The 19,601-nt window shown below is 41.2% G+C and overlaps 3 protein-coding genes across 3 annotated transcripts; 1 reads left to right on the top strand and 2 right to left on the bottom strand.

Moving 5' to 3' along the window:
- Positions 1-3,517: 3,517 nt before the first annotated feature.
- LOC120062679 (endosome-associated-trafficking regulator 1-like) lies at positions 3,518-8,217 on the bottom strand. Its single transcript, XM_039012730.1, has 8 exons — positions 7,870-8,217; positions 7,190-7,311; positions 6,561-6,986; positions 6,376-6,449; positions 4,569-4,680; positions 4,320-4,382; positions 4,092-4,231; positions 3,518-3,913 (listed from the first exon to the last, which is right to left on the bottom strand). Exons 1-8 carry the CDS (start codon positions 7,913-7,915, stop codon positions 3,823-3,825), a joined length of 1,074 nt encoding a protein of 357 aa, XP_038868658.1. The 5' UTR covers positions 7,916-8,217; the 3' UTR covers positions 3,518-3,822.
- A 74-nt stretch (positions 8,218-8,291) lies between these two features.
- On the top strand, positions 8,292-16,179 carry LOC120063063 (serine/threonine-protein kinase Chk2-like). Its single transcript, XM_039013189.1, has 15 exons — positions 8,292-8,351; positions 9,551-9,784; positions 11,323-11,447; positions 11,558-11,690; positions 11,880-11,970; positions 12,101-12,200; positions 12,284-12,337; positions 13,142-13,206; positions 13,383-13,482; positions 13,667-13,753; positions 13,921-14,084; positions 14,324-14,442; positions 14,621-14,706; positions 14,852-14,953; positions 15,158-16,179. Exons 2-15 carry the CDS (start codon positions 9,577-9,579, stop codon positions 15,245-15,247), a joined length of 1,524 nt encoding a protein of 507 aa, XP_038869117.1. The 5' UTR covers positions 8,292-8,351; positions 9,551-9,576; the 3' UTR covers positions 15,248-16,179.
- A 507-nt stretch (positions 16,180-16,686) lies between these two features.
- LOC120063064 (glutathione S-transferase theta-1-like) lies at positions 16,687-19,343 on the bottom strand. The gene is made up of 5 exons (XM_039013190.1): positions 19,156-19,343; positions 18,016-18,103; positions 17,769-17,919; positions 17,424-17,600; positions 16,687-17,226 (listed from the first exon to the last, which is right to left on the bottom strand). Exons 1-5 carry the CDS (start codon positions 19,283-19,285, stop codon positions 17,080-17,082), a joined length of 693 nt encoding a protein of 230 aa, XP_038869118.1. The 5' UTR covers positions 19,286-19,343; the 3' UTR covers positions 16,687-17,079.
- Positions 19,344-19,601: the final 258 nt, after the last annotated feature.

The following is a 19,601-nucleotide window of genomic DNA, read 5'->3' on the forward strand; positions in this document are numbered from 1 at the left end:
TAGCCGCGATCAGAGATTCAGCACCATTCTACCGGACAGCGACTGAATCAGAATCTCACGATCTGACTTTCAGCACCACAGTGCAGAGGACAGCGACCCTCTCTAGCGCAGTCCAATTCCTGTTACAGCAACAAACAAAAAAGTGTGGTGGGGCTACCGTGACCTTTGGCTGAAATAAGCATTGTAGCTTTAAGACAAATGTGGGCAAAAAAAACAAGGACATGTGCCGCCCATAGTAGGCTACTAAATGTGTAAATTCTTATTCTAGGGCTATCTTTTACGAATATACAACAAATGGTAACGTGGGTAGGCTAACTTACTGGGTAACATGGGTTGTAGGCGATTCCATAGCAAGACTAACCTACCAAGATATCAATGCACAGTTCAGTCATAAGCTAACCAAATTGGTATAGTTGTATTCAGGGGCGGAAATTGGAAGAAATCACTCCTGAAACGCTCAAATGTAAAATCCATGAATTCAACATAAAAAAATTATTTACATTCAAAAAATGTAAACAATTATTCCACTCTTAGAATCTCCAACTTCCTGTGGTTGGATGTATTAGATCAGGTAGTGATCAGGTACCCCCAGGGGTACGCTCAATGCTGTCGGGGGTACGCCAAATAAAAATGTGATTATTTTATTGTAAAACATTTTGTTCTTCACATTTTCAAACAGTCCATTTATATTTTTCAACTGGCAGATACATTTGGGTGAGTTTTTTTTCTCGCCCGAGTAGCCTCGTTTCACTGCCAAAAATAAAATTAAACCATCTAGTGTTAAGTGACATAACAACACAATGTCAAATACAGGTAGTCTAGTCAAATAATTAACATCCAATCACATTAACCGTTACTCTCTCTCGAGGGAAACTTTCACTCTTGCGCAGACATTTAGAAACGAAACATGACAATTTGAAAAATAAGCCACAGGAGTTTTTTCAGCATGAATAAAGACGACTTTCAAGTAGTAAAACATGTATAAAAGCAACAGATAGCATTAATAAGAAGGGGCTAGAAGCGTCTTATATGGTGAGCTACCGAGTGGCTAGGACAGGCAAGCCCCATACTATTGTGGAGGATGTAATTCTTCCTGCAGCCGTGGATATGACTGGGACAATGCTGTGGGAAAAGGCCAAAAAACTATACAGACAATGCCTTCATCAAACAACACTGTTTCACGACGCATCAATGACATGGCAGGAGATGTTTTGAAACAATTACTGCTTCGCATACAAGCCAGTGAATTCTATGCATTACAGCTGGATGAGTCAACAGATGTGGCGGGCCTGGCACGGCTCCTGGTATATGTCCGTTATGTTTATGAGGGGTCAATTAAGGAAGACATCCTCTTCTGGAAACCACTGGAAACCAGGACAACATGAGAGGATATTTTTTAAGTACTGGACAGCTTTGTGACATCAAATGGACTTTGGTGGTCAAGATGTGTTGGTATTGTACTGATGGCGCCATGGCAGGGAGACATAGTGGAGTGGTAACGCGCGTGCAAGCAGTTGCTCCCGACGCCACTTGGATACACTGCAGCATCCACCGAGAGGCTCTTGCTGCCAAGGGAATGCCTGACAGCTTGAAATACATTTTGGACACTACAGTGAAAATGATGAACCTTGTTAAAGCAAGGCCCTTGAACTCTCGTGTATTTTCTGCATTATGCAATGATATGGGCAGCGACCATGTAACAGTTTTACAACATACAGAAGTGCGCTGCTTATCCAGGAACAAAGTATTGACATGTTTTTTTAAATTGAGAGAGGAGCTTAAAGTTTTCTTTACTGACCAACATTTTCACTTGTCTGACCGCTTGCATGATGACGAGTTTCTCACACGACTGGCCTATCTGGGTGATATTTTTTCTCGCCTGAATGATCTGAATCTAGGATTACAGGGACTCTCCGCAACTATATTCAATGTGCGGGACAAAATTGAGGCTTTCATTAAGAAGTTGGAGTTCTTTTCTGTCTGCATTAACAAGGACAACACACAGGTCTTTCCATCATTTTATGATTTTTTGTGTGCAAATGAACTCAAGCTTACGGACAATGTCAAATGTGATATAGCGAAGCACCTGAGTGAGCTGGGTGCGCAATTACACAGGTACTTTCCTCGAAACAAACAACACAAACAACTGGATTCATTATCCCTTTCAAGCCCTGCCTCCAGTCCACTTACTGATATCTGAACAAGAGAGCGTCATCGAAATTGCAACAAGTGGTTCTGTGAAAATTTCATTTAATCAGAAGCCACTGCCAGATTTCATGATAGGACTGTACTCAGAGTATCCTGCCTTGGCAAATCGTGCTAAGACACTGATGCCCTTTGCAACCACATACCTATGTGAGAGTGGATTATTGGCCCTCACTAGCATGAAAACTAAATACAGGCACAGACTGTGTGTGGAAAATGATTTAAGACTGAGACTCTCTCCAATACAACCCAACATGCAGAGTTATGTGCATCCTTTCAAGCACCTCCTTCTCATTAACCTGTGGTGAGTTATTCACAATTTTTGTTGAACAAATAAGGTTTTATATGTAAGATGGCTAAATAAAGAGCTAAATTGATTATTATTATATTATTATTTGTGACCTGGTCCTATAAGTGCTATTTGTCACTTCCCACAAGCCGGGTTGTGACAAAAACTCACTCATTCTTATGTTTAATAAATATATCGTATAGTGTGTGTGTGTGGCAGGCTTACAATGATGGCAAAAAACAACATTTGAGAGTGCGCTGACCCTGGTACGCAGCTGGAGGTTGAATGTTTGAATTGGTACAGGACTATAAAAAGTTTGGGAACCACTGTATTAGATTATGATGGAAAGTACAAAGCCAAACTTTTCCTTGTCATATTACTGTAATACATCAGAGCAGAGGAGGCTGGTGGGTGGAGATATGTTTGATACCATTCCATATATTCCATTCCAGCCATTACAATGAGGTTGTCCTCCTATAGCTCCTCCCACCAGCCTCCTCTGTATCAGTGTTTGTGTTGGGGGGCACATAGTTACAGTATTAAGATCAAGGATTGAGATGTATGACCGTTTCTTTTATAGCTCTCTGCCTCCCTCCAGTGGTTAAAATAATAATTTAGATTACTTGTAGTTTTTCATGTCTGTCTGTAATTGTTGTAATGACTTGGTGCTGCCTATCTTGGCCAGGATGCTCTTGAAAAAGAGATTTTAAATCTCAATGAGCCCTTCCTGGTTAAATAAAGGTTAAATAAAATAAAAATACATAATACCAGAGATGGTTTAGAGCAGGGGTATTCTGTATCAAAGTCACTCATCGCAAATACCCTCATTACTAACCAGACAGTCTCAGAAAAAGTGGATGAAATACAAATACATTAAAGGGGATCAGAGGTCGGAAAACTTGGCCAGTAATTTAGCTAGCTACAAACGATCTCTCTACTCGCATAGAATGCCTATGTTCAAACAAAGTTTGTGGAACAAATGCAGTGTAAAATGCTCACAAAATAAAAACAACCAACTTTGAAGGATGTCTAGTCACATGTTTATTAATCACAATATTTGAGTCATATTTGCCTCAGTGGTAAATACATCTGTTGTTAGTATATATTGTTTTCAAATCGCCTGTTAAAGTGATTTAAAACTAAACATTTTATGATGTACAAGTAAAAAAGATGTGCACTATTTTTTGGGGGGGGGGGGTCACAAATCAGTGCACCCACCACAACTTAAAATTCTCATTTGAGTGTTGTGTGACACACCATAATTGCTTTCCAGTTCCTTGTTGCTGGATGGTACTAGATCTGCAATCTCTAGTGTCCTTTAAACTCCATCAGCCTTCCTTGTGAATCTCAGATAGGTTGTCGATGGACTGCAGCAGTTGAGATACTAGACAAAGACTCTCTGCACTTGTAAGTAATTGCCTGTGGACAGAATCAAACCGATAGCCTGAACTTGGAGCAAATACCACAATGTTTAATTCGGGGTTATGTAGAAAACACTATGAACTGAAATGGCACATTACCCAATACCCACACAATCATTATGAGGGACTGTTTTTATCCCACCTGTATGTAGATGACACTATGGGAGAGAACTCACTTGATGGAAGTCTCTGCATTGAGTGCTGCTTTGTTGAGGTACTCTGAGGCCACTTGCGCATTATGTTTCATTGTATTTAAGGCAGCTGTCTCTCCGGCTCGAAGTCTCTCATTCTCATACCGGTACCCCTCTACTTGGCCCTGCAATATAAAGAGGATCACATTATGCAATCATATGCCACTGAAGCTCATCATCCAGTAACGCCAGCAACACCAGTAAAGGTCAAACCTGTAATTGATGCAGCTCCTGTTTGAGTTTTGATACAATGTTTTCAGCCTTAACTGCTCGTTTCTGTCAAGAGGAAAAAGGTCAAAATAATGAATTAAGACTTCATATCTCAACACACTTCTGTTTAGTAACTAATCATGACATTTGCTTGTAATCTTATTGAGACATATTTCAGATAATCAGTGAACAAAAATGATTCTTCATCTTTGTCAAACGGATGAACTAGGAGAAAGAGGGACAGATGCGTACGGTCATTAACTGCAGGTTCTGCTCGACGGAATGAACCATGGTCTCTAAAGCCTGAGCCTCCTTCTCCTCCTGCACTCGTCTCTTGTGCAACTCATCTGTGACGTGTCGAATTCTATGGGGCAGTCAGAGAGACATGATGATGAGCATAGGTTAAACACTCTTTAAATAGCATTAACATACAGTACCAGTCAAAGGTTTGGACACACCTACTCATTCAAGGGTTATTCTTTATTTTTACTATTTTCTACATTGTAGAATAAAAGTGAAGACATCAAAACTATGAAATAACACATGGAATCATATATTTTCATATATTTTATATTTTAGATTCTTTAAAGTAGCCACCCTTTGCCTTGATGACAGCTTTGCACGCTCTTGGCATTCTCTCAACCAGCTTAACCTGGAATGCTTTTCCAACAGTCTTGAAGGAGTTCCCACACATGCTGAGCACTTGTTGGCTGCTTTTCCTTCACTCTGCTGTCCAACTCATCCCAAACCATCTCAATTGGGTGGAGGCCAGGTCATCTGATGCAGCACTCCATCACTCTCCTTCTTGGTCAAATAGCCCTTACACAGCCTGGAAGTGTGTTTTGGGTCATTGTCCTGTTGAAAAACAAATGATAGTCCCACTAAGCCCAAACCAGATGGGATGGCGTATCGCTGCAGATTGCTGTGGTAGCCATGCTGGTTAAGTGTGCCTTGAATAAATCACTGACGGTGGCAAAGCACCATCACACCTCCTACTCCAGGCTTCATGGTGGGAACCACACATGCAGAGATCATTCGTTCACCTACTCTGCGTCTCACAAAGACAAGGCTGTTGGAACCAAAAATCTAAAGATTTGGACTTATCAGACCAAAGGATAGATTTCCCCCGGTCTAATGTCCATTGCTCGTGTTTCTTGGCCCAAGCACGTCTTTTCTTCTTATTGGTGTCCTTTAGTAGTAGTTTCTTTGCAGCAATTCGTTCATGAAGGCTTAATTCACACAGTCCCCTCTGAAGAGTTGATGTTGAGATGTATCTGAAGGCAGGTAACTATAATGAACGTATCCTCTACAGCAGAGGTAACTCTGGGTCTTCCTTTCCTGTGGTGGTCCTCATGAGAGCCAGTTTCATCATAGCACTTGATGGTTTTTGTGACTGAACTTATTTGTGACTGCACTCAGTTATTGAAATGTTCCATATTGACTGACCTTCATGTCTTAAAGTAATAATGGACCGTCGTTTCTCTTTGCTTATTTGAGCTGTTTTTGCCATAATATGGACTTGATCTTTTACCAAATAGGGCTATCTTCTGTATACCACCCCTACCATGTCACAACACAACTGATTGGTTCAAATGCATTAAGAAAGAAAGAAATTCAAGAAATTAACAAGGCACACCTGTTAATTGAAATGCATTCCAGGTGACTACCTCATGAAGCTAGTTGAGAGAATGCCAAGAGCGTACAAAGCTGTCATCAAGGCAAAGGCTAGCTACTTTGAAGAATCTCAAATATAAAATATATGAAAATATATGATTCCATGTGTTATTTCATAGTTTTGATGTCTTCACTATTATTCTACAATGTAGAAAATAGTACAAGTAAAGAAAGTTCCTGGAATGAGTAGGTGTGTCCAAACTTCTGACTGGTACTGTATGTGTACAGTTGACATCTTAAAAGTACATCTAAAGAGTAATATTTAAAGCATTACTCCCATGCCATAACATAATATAGGCTTTAACACCATCCCTTAAACCCTTCTCATGCACCAGGTAGGTCTGTACTCTGCAGACCATATCAACTGGCAATTCTATCCACCTACCTTCGATCATCATACTCAGACTTTTTCACAAGATCTTTAATGTGCTTCCTGAGCTGCGCATTTTCCTCCCTCAGCTTAAAAAGAGAAACAGAAATAATCAAAATAAAGGACTTGTGACTAATACCATTGTGATATCCAATCATACGTGTGTATCTGTAAGCAAAGCCTTGAAAGAGGAAAATGACCTTTTGTTGATCCCTATTGCCATTCTCGGTACTACTCTTCTTGGTCTTGTAGGTGAGCTCTGCCATTGATGTCTCGTCATCTCCCTCATAATTCACTGGGGCCCGTCTGGACTGGTGGGCCTCTGGTGAGAATTCTTCATCCACCTGCCATAGGGAGGATGAAGTCTCCTCTTCCTCTGTGCACAGGGAGGACTGACCAGAGTATGTGCTGCTGTCTGCTGCTGCTGCAGTGCCACTCAGTCCAAACGCATGTGCCTCCTCGATGGCTGATGGCTGGTAACTCCCAGCCCAGTCCTCCTTAGTGTCATTTTCCAGAAATTGAGGAAACGGTGTGTGGTCCATGTAAAACTGACCCTGGAAGTCTTGATCGAAGCTCTTCGGGGCAGTATATTCCCCCTCTGCCAGGAATGTGCTCCCATATGCCTTCTACAACACAAGAAGCAGCAGTAAGGTAAGTCACATTCACAGCAAAATTCCACCAAAAGTAATATTCTTCACAGTCTGACCAGGCCTTGTATATTATGCTGTGACTTTTTCCAAGGACCTAACACCTCATTTCATGCATAGGCTTTGTAACAGTTTATCTCTGGGGTTTAATATAAGACTGGTTAATTTGAAATGTTCAGCACCTTTCGCGTTGAGTAATTCTTCTCATCTGGATCCCCTTTCATATCTGGGTACTGGTTTTTGCTGCGGATGAACTCTTTGAAGGAGAAAGGATTCATCTCCTCTCCATCTTCTCTGACTTCATCTATGAAATAAGACATGTCGGTAAATATTTGGATGATAGTTATTTTCAAACGGTCTGGCTGCCATTATTGGAGAAATACAAGAGTTGGACTTTGTTGTGGATGTGTAGTGGCCAATACCCCATCCTACTCCAGCAACAAGTGCCATGGGATTTGTAAATCCAGATTGTCTCACTAAAGGACAGCACTGTGCCAGGGCAGGGTGCCTGGAGTTCTTAGATCAGAGGTAAGAGTGCCTCACTAATGGCCCTCCAACACCATGCCAGCAGAAATAACTCTGATCCTGGTACCAACCATGCCAAACCCAGCACTAGACACTTGTAACACAAATTAATGCACCATCACTTGCTGATCACTCTTCGATGGTGCTGAACAGATGTGCCCCTGTCTCAGGTAGATGAGATGTGTGTTATTGCATCCAATGATGTGAATATCAAGTAGCCTCTGTCTATGGTTGCATGCATCATCTCATTTGAATATTGGATCAGCTAGATATAGCTAGTTTAGAACCTACAACTGAATATTGGACAGATGGATTTGCTATGGAAGTAACAACTTACCAACTTCGATTATATTATTTTTTTCAGAGGTTTTATGCTTTGCCATGTTGACGATTATCCAGTCAATCGGTGATGGTATGAGCGGTTGTCAGCTAACTTCAGTGGCTAACGCGTAGTTAGCTAGCTAACACAGACAGTTTACGTTACCTAGCTAGCTAGCTAGCTAGCTGAAAACATAAGCGTGTGCATTGATTATTAACTATCGAAATAATGTACTAGCAAATTACTGGATGTAGACGAAATGACTTGTCATACGAAAGATAATTGATCAAAATGACATATTTTAGATGTGGTTGTTGTTAGTCAGCTGTGTGCGTCGATTCGCCAAAGGTTAGCTAGCTGCTGAAAATCACGTGGACAATCCTAAACTTGTCACTGGCTACGATTCAGATGACGTTTTATGGAAAATAAACAACATTTCCCAGGAGTCGATCCGATTTCCCGGCAAATTTTACACGTGCCGCGATTCATTCGAAATCCCAGTAAGTGTAAACGTGTATTTGATTAAATTGTCATTCTCACACATGTTTAAAAATATTGCCATGTTCAGTTGCACACGTCAGAGCCGGCGAGTCGTCACATTTATTTGGTTAGCAAACAACCACTTAATTTCGCCGTCGTGCTAGCTAGACTAGCTAGCTAACTACAACAACGGAAATGATTAGGGCACTTGTGGAACTGATTTAGATTTGCTTTATTTGTGCTTGGTGAGGATAAAAAATACAGTTAACTTGCATGACAGGTTAGTCAATAACACTACGCACTGTTGGCAAGAAACGATACACGTATTTGTAAATAGATGGAGCATGTTGAAGGACTTACACACAGTTAGCTAACGTTAGGTAGCCAGAAGATTCCGACCCTACCTTTATGCTTGTTTACACTGAGCTTCACTACTGGGGTTGGAACGCCATCATGGTTATGAATAAGACACCACAGAGCTGGTGCGAGATATTTTCGGAAAATGTATTTCAATGCAGGGGTTGGATATGCCAATGTACTTCCAATTGGACCTTTATCCAAACTGATACTTAGAGAAGATTGAAATACTGCTAGTTCTTCTGGAAAACGGTCCTTTATCATCTTCAAGCCAGCTAACAGTAGCCATTATGGAATGGCATGTCACGTTGAACAACAAAGGAGCTGATTGGCTGACACTGCCATTACAAAATGGCTGTGGTGGCTACTAGCTGGCATGAGGACGAAAAGGACATTTTTTTCCGTAAAAACTACAAGTATCTATCTGGGGCGGCAGGTAGCCTAGTGGTTAGAGCGTTGGACTAGTAACCGAAAGGTTGCAAGTTCAAATCCCCGAGCTGACAAGGTAACATCTGTCGTTCTGCCCCTGAACAAGGGGCCGTTATTCAAAATAAGAATTTGTTCTTAACTGACTTGCCTAGTTAAATAAAGGTCAAATATATATATATATATATTCTCAATGTATCAGTTTGGATAAAGGTGAAATTTGGAGGGCAGTTGCATAGGGTTAGAATCTTCTGGCTAGCTACAAGAGTTGCCAAGATTATGGATTTTCCAGACTCAGTGTATAATGTCCATGGGCAGATTCTCCAATGCAAGTTATACATGAGGACTTTGCTTAGTTTACGGACGTGGGGAACATTGTTTTGGAAAATTGAAAGATGTCATGATAACCTGAATGATGTGTTATTTACTTTAATAGACTCAGACTGAGGAGAAATATTGACCATGTCCCAGGAGAAGCCAGATGCTGGCAGCCAGACACAGTCACAGCCTCAGACTCAGTCCCAGAGTGGCTCCAGCTCCTCCTCTGGGTCAGGCACTGTCAGCTCAGTGGACACCATCCCTGTTAGGGACCTTGGCTCCATACCAGAGGAGCCTGAGCCACAGCCATGGGGTCGCCTGCTGCCTATGCAGAGAGGCTTCAGAGCCCACGGTGAGTGCAACCACAAGACATGCCCCGGTTTTCTGGGTAGATAAGATACCTTCAGTTTGGGCTGTGACAGTCATGTAATTTTGGATGACAGATATTGGTCAGCCAAATGATCGTGGTCACCATTTTAATCGTTTGAATAGCCAAAAGAATAGACGCGCATTTTCTCCTTTGCTCTGCTCCTGACTGTATGTGCTGCTGCAGCAGTAGGGATGGGGGCGTTGCCCAAGGAAACCGAAGACTGTTTGTTACAACACCTTGCTGTTTCAGCCATAGATATCCATTCTAATTCCTAATTCTATGGTTTCAGCAAGGAGCAACTAGGTTTGATCACGTTGTAGAGTCCATGTTACAGCAGAAACGGACTCAACTGCACAAATCCCCGGCTGGCAATTTTTTAAAAAGCCATTATGACTGTTCTTTTATTTTCATGAAGGTCTTCATCCATAACTGTCGGTTATACAGTAATTGTGCCAGCCCTACCTTCAGGCATAGCTATGGAATTGTAACAAGATTTGTGATGGCTCCATATCTATCTGGCGTTATGGCTTCGCTTCTGGAAAACGCTGCCACGCATTTTTCAACTAACCTGGTCTTGGAGATACTTTCTTCGTTTTGATTCAGAAGAAAGGTGTATCTTATAAATGTCTGTGTCTAGTTACAGGCGGTTCTACAAAAAAAAAACTGAAAATTCTGGAAGCTGTAAAAATCCATGTTTTTGTACTGTGCGAGAAGGTTCCTTGCCATCTTAGCTGCTGCACATCTAACATTTCCCAGCATCTTTGCGCCAGTCGGTTCTATGCGGCCACGTGTAGAAGTAGATGACAGTGCGTCACACAGTGCAGTCAAAGATCTACACACATGCCATTTTTCACTCGATACAAAACATGGATTTAATATCTTTCTGAATTTTCTATGGTTTTTGAAGAACCCCTTGCAGCTGGACACGGACATTTCTAAGATCTTCTAAATCGATGACTAAGAAAGTATCACCAAGACTAGGTAAAAAAACATGTAGCAGTGTTTTCTATTAGCTAAGCTGTAAACCCAGATATGGAGCCATCACATATCGCGTTACAATTCCATTGCTACTTTAGGCAGTGAATACAGGGGCACGTTTAGTTATTAAAAATTTTGCTACAGTTTGTACTGAACGACACGTTTTCCCACCACAGTGCGCACCATTCCTCAACATTCTTTGATGTATATTTGATCCCGTTTGGGTGTGGCGGAGTGGGACCTGATCAATATGGGTGTGACCATTTCAAATTGAAAACTGCTGCAGCAGCACAATGTACAAAATCGCCCTCTGAGCCACCATAATCAGTAATCAAAATGTTCTTCAACTGGTCATCCAGAACAGCACTGTTTCCATTCAATTGAACAACGTTGTGTCCTGCTGAATGCGGTCCATGTGGAAACTGTGTGTGTGTCTGTGTGCAGTTTGTGTGAGATTCTTTGTATTTCTCAACTAGCAGCATTAGCATCTGTGTATTCTCTTCTCTATTGAAGTGATAGTGTTTAGTTTGACTTTTTTTCAGACTGTGTTGAGGACGACACTTGGTTTGGCCGGGACAGTAAATGTAACTATTGCTTTGATGACCCCATACTGAAGAAATCGATCAGATTTGCTACATACAGCAAAAAACACTTCCGAATCTTCAGAGTAGGTCTATTCATTTGACAAAATGATGTATTTCATATTTTGTTTACAGAAGAAAATTGTTTTGTTCACAATGTTCGCTCAGTAATGACGGTCAGATCGTTACCTTGCAGGAGCAGAACATTGTCTATGTCTTTGACAACAGTGGCAATGGCACGTTTGTTGACGGTAAAGTTCTTGGAAAAGGAAAAACTCTGCCTCTAGCAAACAATGCAGTGCTGTCCCTAGCTGAGGAACGCCATAAAGGTAACCTTGTTACAGAGTTTTATTTTCAAGTCATTTCTGTTTAGGTCACTGATACTCAAAAGTCTAGCATTCCACTATATTCCCTGTCGCTCTCAACATTAAGTATACTGCATCATTCCCTTATTGGTGATGCCGGTTTTAGTTTTTGCATTTATAATCAATGAGATTGATAGTTTCTCCCCTCATTAGTGTTTGTGTTCATTGATCTCATGGCGGATGAACAGTCCAACCTCCCCAAAGAGTTCAGTGAGAAATACCTGATTACCAAAAAGATTGGAGCGTAAGTGAGCATTTTGATTAATTTCAACTTGTGTATTTTACAGAATCCAGATTTTTGTTTTGAATTACAGAGTGACATTCTAGTATGATCAATGTGTGTAAACGTGGCTGATAACGATTTGTTATACCAGTGGTGTGTGCGGGGAAGTGAAGCTGGCCTTTGAGAGGGCCACTTGCAAAAAGGTGGCTGTGAAGACAATCAACAAAAAGGACTTCCCAGCATCTCTCGGCGTAAGTCTTTTCACCATTTTCTTCGTTTTCTAGTTGATGAATACTACTGCAATTACAAGTAACTCTTCTTTGTGCAATTATAGACTGCCACACAAAATGCGGAACGAGAGATCCAAATCCTCCAAAAGATAGACCATGTAAGTAAGTATTAATTGTCAATGTTAATAGCCTGTTTATACACTGAGTGTACCAAACATTATGAACACCTGCTCTTTCCATGACTGATCAGGTAAATCCAGGTGAAAGCTATGATCCCTTATTGGTGTCACTTGTTAAATCCACTTCAATCAGTGTAGATGAAGGGGAGGAGACGGGTTAGAGAAGGATTTTTAAGCCTTGGTACATGGATTGTGCATGTGTGCCATTCAGAGGATAAATGGGCAAGACAAAATATTTAAGTGCTGTTGACCGGGGTATGGTACTAAGTGCCAAGAACTGCAACGCTGCTGGGTTTATCACCCTCAACAGTTTCTTGTGTGTCTCAAGAATGGTCCACCACCCAAGGACATCCAGCCAACTTGATACAACTGTGGGACGCATTGGAGTCAACATGGGCCAGCATCCCTGTGGAACGACATCTTGTAGAGTCCATGCCCTGACGAATTGAGGCTGTTCTGAGGGCAAAAGGGGGGAGTGCAACTCAATATTAGGAAGGTCTTCATAATGGTTTTTACACTGTGTACATCTAGAATGTATTATGCTGTAATGACTGCCAAGGAAAGGAGCCTAGTAAAGCAATGGTTATTTTCATGTCCAACCATGTTTTTTTTCTGGGGTAGTCAAATACCATAGAAGTAGTCATTTTCAACTTGTGTTTTCTACTGGACAAAGTCAGTCATAACACTTTTTTTATATTTTTTATTCAACCACTTTGTATCAAAAACACCTGTAGTATTTGCCTGCAATTTTTCTGTGTAACTTTTTCCTTCTGTCTTTTCCAGCCATGTCTGATCAAAACAGAAGACTTCTTCCAAACAGACGACTCATACTACATTGTTTTAGAGCTGTGAGTTTAGTATTTAATTCAAGCAGACACTTTTTATTTTTATCAATGACAAACCAGTATTACATTGCATGTAATATTTTCTGTAGCCCACCTCAGAAGTACAATTTTCACAAGCATCGTATTTCCTTTCCCCTTTGATTTATTCTGTTTCAACTGACCGCATGTATGTGTTTCAGCATGGAGGGTGGAGAACTATTTGACAGGGTCAAAAGCAAGAACCAGATAGAGGAGTCAATTGCCAAGCTCTATTTTTACCAGATGTTGAAAGCAGTAGAGGTGGGTGGATTGATGTATTTTTCCATTGGAATTTCTAGAAGAGTGGTAGGCTTTATTAAATAGGCTCTGCTGGGATGTCAAAATACGCCATACCTATCTTGTTTTATACTGGAGATAGTTACTGTCGCTTGAGTAGTTTTACACTGCTTCCTTATGCTGTTTTATTTCACATTCCTTCCACTAGTATCTTCACAACAATGGCATCATCCACAGAGACCTCAAACCTGAAAATGTGCTACTTTCGTCTCAGGATGATGTTTGTGTCATCAAGGTAAGATTTGTCAAGTCATGTGGGTAATTTTTCCACAATAATTGAACATGGTAGATGAAGAGTAAGTGAGGGTAGATAAAGTTATCCACCTGAAAACTCATTGTCTTCCTGAAGTGGGGGGGGACTGAAAGCTTGGTTGAAGAGTGACAGGCCTCTCTATGTGACAGATCACAGACTTTAATCAGTCCAAGATACTGGAGGAGTCTGCCCTGATGAGGACCCTTTGTGGAACACCCACATACCTTGCACCTGAGGTGTTCACCGACGCAGTCACCGTGGGCTACAGCAGAGCCGTAGACGCCTGGAGTTTAGGGGTCGTCCTGTTTGTGTGGTAGGGATCCAGACTCCTGATGACAGGGTAACATAAACGACAGTGCTGCGTGCTCTGACTAGTAGGAAGTGGCATGTAACTTGTTTCTGTCAACATTTAAAGGGAATTGTAATGCAATTATTTCAATTCATTTGCAAATAACTTGGGCCAAGATTACTTTTCAACAGCACGCAAGGTTTTCCTGTTCACAGATTCGCATAATTTATTAAACTGGAGCTTACTTCTTGTCTCCCTCACAGCTTGGCAGGCTATCCCCCGTTCCACCCTAATGCACAAACTGGTTTGTCAGTCAGGGATCAGATCACGCAGGGAATTTATACATTTATTCCATCCAAATGGGACGGCATCTCGGATGATGGTAAGAGACTACTGTCAATCCTGTTTGTCTCTGTCATGTGTGTTAGAGCACATATACATTCGAAAACAGATTCTTCCTGTCTCAGGTTGGGAAAGAACTCTGGGTACTTTACTACAGTCGTATTGATAATTCAGTAAATGCTGTCCAATAGTTATTTTACTTATCCAATCATGTCTAGCTAAAGACGTCGTGAAGAGGCTGCTTGTAGTGGACCCCAATGCCCGCCTCACCATTGAGGAGGCTTTACACCATCCCTGGCTGATGGTAAGAGCTTTATTGCCGTCTCTCATTGCCTGGCCCTAGTGCCATCAAGGCGGGTACGTTTACTGGAAGGAGGGGTATTTGGGGCTAGGCAGTGTTGTAAGTGGCAACTGTGAATAATCTCTGGTCCCATCAATCTCCGTCTCAGGATGAGGCCATGAAGGAGACTGCTGAATGCATCATGTACCCCAAGGACTCTGGAGATGCCACAGCAGCTGATGCCACAGCAGACTCCGTAGACGCCACAGTAGTGAGAAACAATGTCATTCTACTACAGCAGTGTTTCCCACCCCTCTCCTGGGGGGACCACTAGACGGTTCATATTTTTGTTGTAGCCTTGCACCGACACACCTGATTTAACGAAGGTCTTGGTGATTAGTGTAGGGCTAGAACGCACACACACACACACAGAGGGGTGTTGCTAACAAAGTTGAACTGTCTCTTGTTACTTTAGGCTTCAACTACAAAGAGGTCAAGAGAAAATGACGATGACGAGCAGCAGCCGGCAAAGAGGAGACCAGGCCCATCCACAGAGGCAACATGAGTCACGTTTCATCCTCATCACCACATTGGAGACTCCCCCCAGGTAGTTTTCCACCGGCAATTAGGGCGTCTGGAAATCTACCAGAATATTGTGTTTTCACACTTCTATAGCCAAATTTCCATTAACTTGTCCAATGATTTTAGACATTTAAAACTTTCGAATAGAAAAATAGATGCGACAATTGCCTGCTGCGGTGCGTTTCCATTTAACTCTCTTGTCGATAGAAACAGCTATATGTAATGGTCCCATACTTTTTTTTGCATTTTTTTGTTGTTTATAATAAAGATTAGGTGGTTGAAGTGTTTCCATCAATAAATTGGCCACAGCCTGTATGCCCTCCCACCTATCTGTTTTATGTCTCAGGTAGCCCGCAAAAGCCAGCACAGATAGAATGCAAGAATTGCCATATTTTAATAATTCTCATGTGCCAACATATCGCCATGGTGAAACTTGCATCCACCCAACCAGAATAGCAAGGCGAAGCAATTCAGGCTTTCCTGAAAGTACAGACAATTGTCCTGCAAAGAAACATTATTTTTATGGTTGAAAAATAGATTGAGCAAGCAGTAAGAATTTAGAATTAAATGTGGAGCTTCCAAATTCGGCAATCCATTTCCATTACATCATGGTGCAATCATCTGAAATGTACTTGATTAACGTTACTATATACTGATCGCAAATATAAACGCAACCATTTTATTTTACTGAGTTAGAGTTCATATAAGGAAATCAGCCAATTGAAATAAGAGGCTCTAATCTATGGATTTCACATGACTGGGAATAGATATGCATCTGTTGGTCACAGATACCTTTAGAAATATGGGCCTCAGGACCTCGTCAGTGTCTCTGTGCATTCAAATTGCTATCAATACAATTTTATTTTGTTGTCCGTAGCTTATGCCTGCACATACCATAACCCCACCGCCACCATGGGGCACTGTTCACAACCGTTCGCCCATACACGTGGTCTGCGGTTGTGAGGCCGGTTGGACGTACTGCTAAATTGTCTAAAACAGAGGCGGCTTTTGGTAGAGAAATTAATATTAAATTCTCTGGCAACAGCTCTGGTATACATTCCTGCAGTCACCATGCTAATTGCACGCTCCCTCAACTTGAGACGTCTATGGCATTGTTGTGACAAAACTGCACATTTTAGTGGCCTTTTATTGTCCCCAGAACAAGGTGCACCTGTGTAATGATCATGCTGTTTAATCAGCTTCTTGATATGCCACAACTGTCAGGTGGATGGAATATCTTGGCAAAGGAGAAATTCTCACTAACAGGGATGTAAACAAATTTGAGGGAAATCATATGTTTGTGCGTAAGGAACATTTCTGGGATCTTTTATTTCAGCTCATCAAACATGGGACCAATACTTTACACGTTGCGTTTATATTTTTGTTCAGTGTACATGTTGATTTCCAACTTGTGGGCACATACTGAGCTATGTCTACTGGAAATTGCCTCCTGTTTTGTAAATAATTGTTTTTGTACAGCTACTGTTGAATAAACAAACATTTTCCACTGGTTTTTATTGTTATGCATCCCTTAATTCTAGGCAGTTATGTCATTGAAAAATATATTCTTACTCTATTCAACATTTTCCATCTCCACTCCAGATCAAGGTCCATAATGCTGAACCATCTAGCTAGTAATTTTGTAGCATATCATACAGAGGTTAATGTAAGGCACTGATCACTCTCCCATTGAGCCTATAAACAACCTCAATCTCAAGTTCAACATGGACAGCACATAATCAGTAAAGACATCTGGTAGTAGTGTTGCGTTCAAGCATTGTGCAAGCTTTTATATCAAACCATCTTGAGATTATTTCATAGCTTTGCTTTGGACCTGTCCCGGAGACTGTACAGAACTGTGTGTGCCTTGTCAAAGGAATCACCCAGCGCAGACTGGACACGACTTTTCCAGCTCAACAGCTTGGGACGATCCTTCAGGATGTCTCTGCCGCCACCTAGGGGCTGAGAGCAAAGCAGTCAATTCATTTAGTAAGCTGAAATGGGTAGCAATCCATACATCAAAATGTATTGTAAGTGGTCAGACAGTCTTTGAGATTTGACATATTCCTGACTACATTGTAGGACCATTTTCTCAGCAGAGGTGGCTGGTTCACCTAGTGGCTAAGCTCTGATGGACCAGTTGACCCACTGCTCCTCACCTGCATGAGTTCACACATGGCCAGCAGGTCAGCCAGGCTGATGTCATCTCCACAGAGGAAGGGCTGCCTCTTGAGGAACATGTTCTCCAGCTTCTCCAGAGTGTCACTCAGGTCTGCCAAAGCCCTCTCCACCTTCAGTGGGTCTGCTGGCTGCCCAGTCATATGGGGCAGTAAAACCTACAGCACAAAGCAGCGATGCGTGCCATCAACAACAACCACAGAACATGAGATATAACATGTTCCATAACAGTAAAATGATATTGCATAAATGTGTAATACCGTGCAAAAAGATGGCTATGGGACTAGACTACATTTCACCTGCCAAGTTCCATGAGCAAGCCTTACCTCCATGAGAAAGACCTTGGCCGCATGTGGCCGGGTGTTGGTATGGTGCCAGGCTGTGTATTCATCCACTCTCGCTCTCCTCTCTGGGTGGCGTGGATACCAGTTACCTGGGACATCGTATTTGGTGGCCAGGTATTTTAATATTGCATCACTGTAACAAGATGAGGGGAAATGCTCCTTTTATTTTTATTTTTTTAAACATTTTTTTGAAACATTTTTAAACTACAGAGTGAATGAAGAGTGTTACCTCTCAGTCAGAACAAAGTCATTGTCGACCATCACAGGCACCTTCTGCATGGGATTGAGTTTTGTATACTCTGGTGTCCTATTCTCCCCTATATATAAACAAAGTTATTTAAATACAGTATGTTAATTACATTTCTTCTATATTTCTAACATTTCAAATTTCTATATTTTGAATTACATTTCTATATTGAACAAAAATATAAATGCAATATGCAACAATTTCTACATTTTTAAGAAGCCGGATGTGGAGGTCCTGGGCTGGTGTCATTACACGTGGTCTGCCTTTGTAAGGCGGGTTAGACGTACTGACAAATTCTCTAAAATGATGTTGGAGGCAGTTTATGGTAGAGAAATTAACATTCAATTCTCTGGCAACAGCTCTGGTGGACATTCCTGCAGTCTGCATGCCAATTGCATGCTCCCTCAACTTGAGACATCTGTGGCATTGTGTTGTGTGACAAAACTACACATTTTAAAGTGGCCTTTTATTGTCCCCAGCACAAGGTGCACCTGTGTAATGATCATGCCATTTAATCCGCAACTTGATATGCCACACCTGTCAGGTGGATGGATTATCTTGGAAAAGGAGAAACGCTCACTAACAAGAATGTAAACAAATGTGTGCACAAAATTTGAGAGAAATAAGCTTTTTGTGCATATGGAACATTTCTGGGATTTTTATTTCAGCTCATGAAACATGGGACCAACACTTACATGTTGGGTTTATATTTTTGTTCAGTGTATTTGTCAAAATTTGAAGACATGGACGATTGTGAAATAATAATAGCATACTGTTGTCATTCTGAATAGCTAGTTAGCTAGCTAGCTAGTACACATTTGGGACAACTATCAACAGACAACACGCATTTTGCTGTGCAGAGTAGGACAAAGTTCAAGGTACAGTAGGTCTAAGTTCAATGCAGGACAGAGCAGATACATTTAGCGTTTTAAACAATGTAGCGCTCAGTCTGTTTATAAATATATCAAACATATATATGCATTTCCAATTAACATTAACAATTTTGCTTTAGTAGCAACCAAAACGATAGATATATTGATTGCATGTTTAACGTTAGCTAGATGGTGTTGGTAACTAACGTTAAACGTCAGCTAACGTTCGCCCAGCCCGCTTGAAACTCACCTTTTCGTATTGCAACTGTTTTCACCTTGTGTGGAATTTTATTGCAGTTAAGAAATATATGTATTGCTCTACATGGTTGTGACAATAAATCTAAATACACTTCTAGTTCTACGGTCTTTCTACCAGCCATGATAAACGTATTTGTATTGCTTGCCAACGTTAGCTATGCACTGTAGGCTACTAGTATTTTGCCAGCAGCACAAATGATGTCACTTTGTAGGGTAATGACGAAACCTTCCAAGTAAAAGCCCCCGTTTCAAACCATTGCAATATGGATAACTAATTCAAATTATATTGAATTTTAATCAATGGCCACTTTAATTGTGCCAACATGAAAATGCAAGAAGTAATTTATGAAAACAAATAAAAAGCGGTTAAGAGCGTTAGGCCAGTAACCGAAAGGTTGCTGGTTCGAGTCCCCAAGCCGACTAGGTACAAAATCTGTC

Source organism: Salvelinus namaycush, chromosome 18, assembly GCF_016432855.1.
Source record: "Salvelinus namaycush isolate Seneca chromosome 18, SaNama_1.0, whole genome shotgun sequence".
Lineage (NCBI taxonomy): Eukaryota > Metazoa > Chordata > Actinopteri > Salmoniformes > Salmonidae > Salvelinus > Salvelinus namaycush.

Excerpts from the sequence above, each read along its gene's own strand:
- LOC120062679 (XM_039012730.1), bottom strand. The coding sequence starts at position 7,915 with ATGGCAAAGCATAAAACCTCTGAAAAAAATAATATAATCGAAGTTG. Across the intron at positions 7,312-7,869 it reads AAATAATATAATCGAAGTTG|ATGAAGTCAGAGAAGATGGA; the intron begins GTAAGTTGTTAC and ends CTTATTTCATAG. Across the intron at positions 6,450-6,560 it reads GCAATAGGGATCAACAAAAG|CTGAGGGAGGAAAATGCGCA; the intron begins GTCATTTTCCTC and ends TCTCTTTTTAAG.
- LOC120063063 (XM_039013189.1), top strand. The coding sequence starts at position 9,577 with ATGTCCCAGGAGAAGCCAGATGCTGGCAGCCAGACACAGTCACAGCCT. Across the intron at positions 13,483-13,666 it reads AGATGTTGAAAGCAGTAGAG|TATCTTCACAACAATGGCAT; the intron begins GTGGGTGGATTG and ends TCCTTCCACTAG. Across the intron at positions 14,085-14,323 it reads GGGGTCGTCCTGTTTGTGTG|CTTGGCAGGCTATCCCCCGT; the intron begins GTAGGGATCCAG and ends TCTCCCTCACAG.
- LOC120063064 (XM_039013190.1), bottom strand. The coding sequence starts at position 19,285 with ATGGCTGGTAGAAAGACCGTAGAACTAGAAGTGTATTTAGATTTATTG. Across the intron at positions 18,104-19,155 it reads AACAGTTGCAATACGAAAAG|GGGAGAATAGGACACCAGAG; the intron begins GTGAGTTTCAAG and ends GTTTATATATAG. Across the intron at positions 17,920-18,015 it reads GACTTTGTTCTGACTGAGAG|TGATGCAATATTAAAATACC; the intron begins GTAACACTCTTC and ends ATCTTGTTACAG.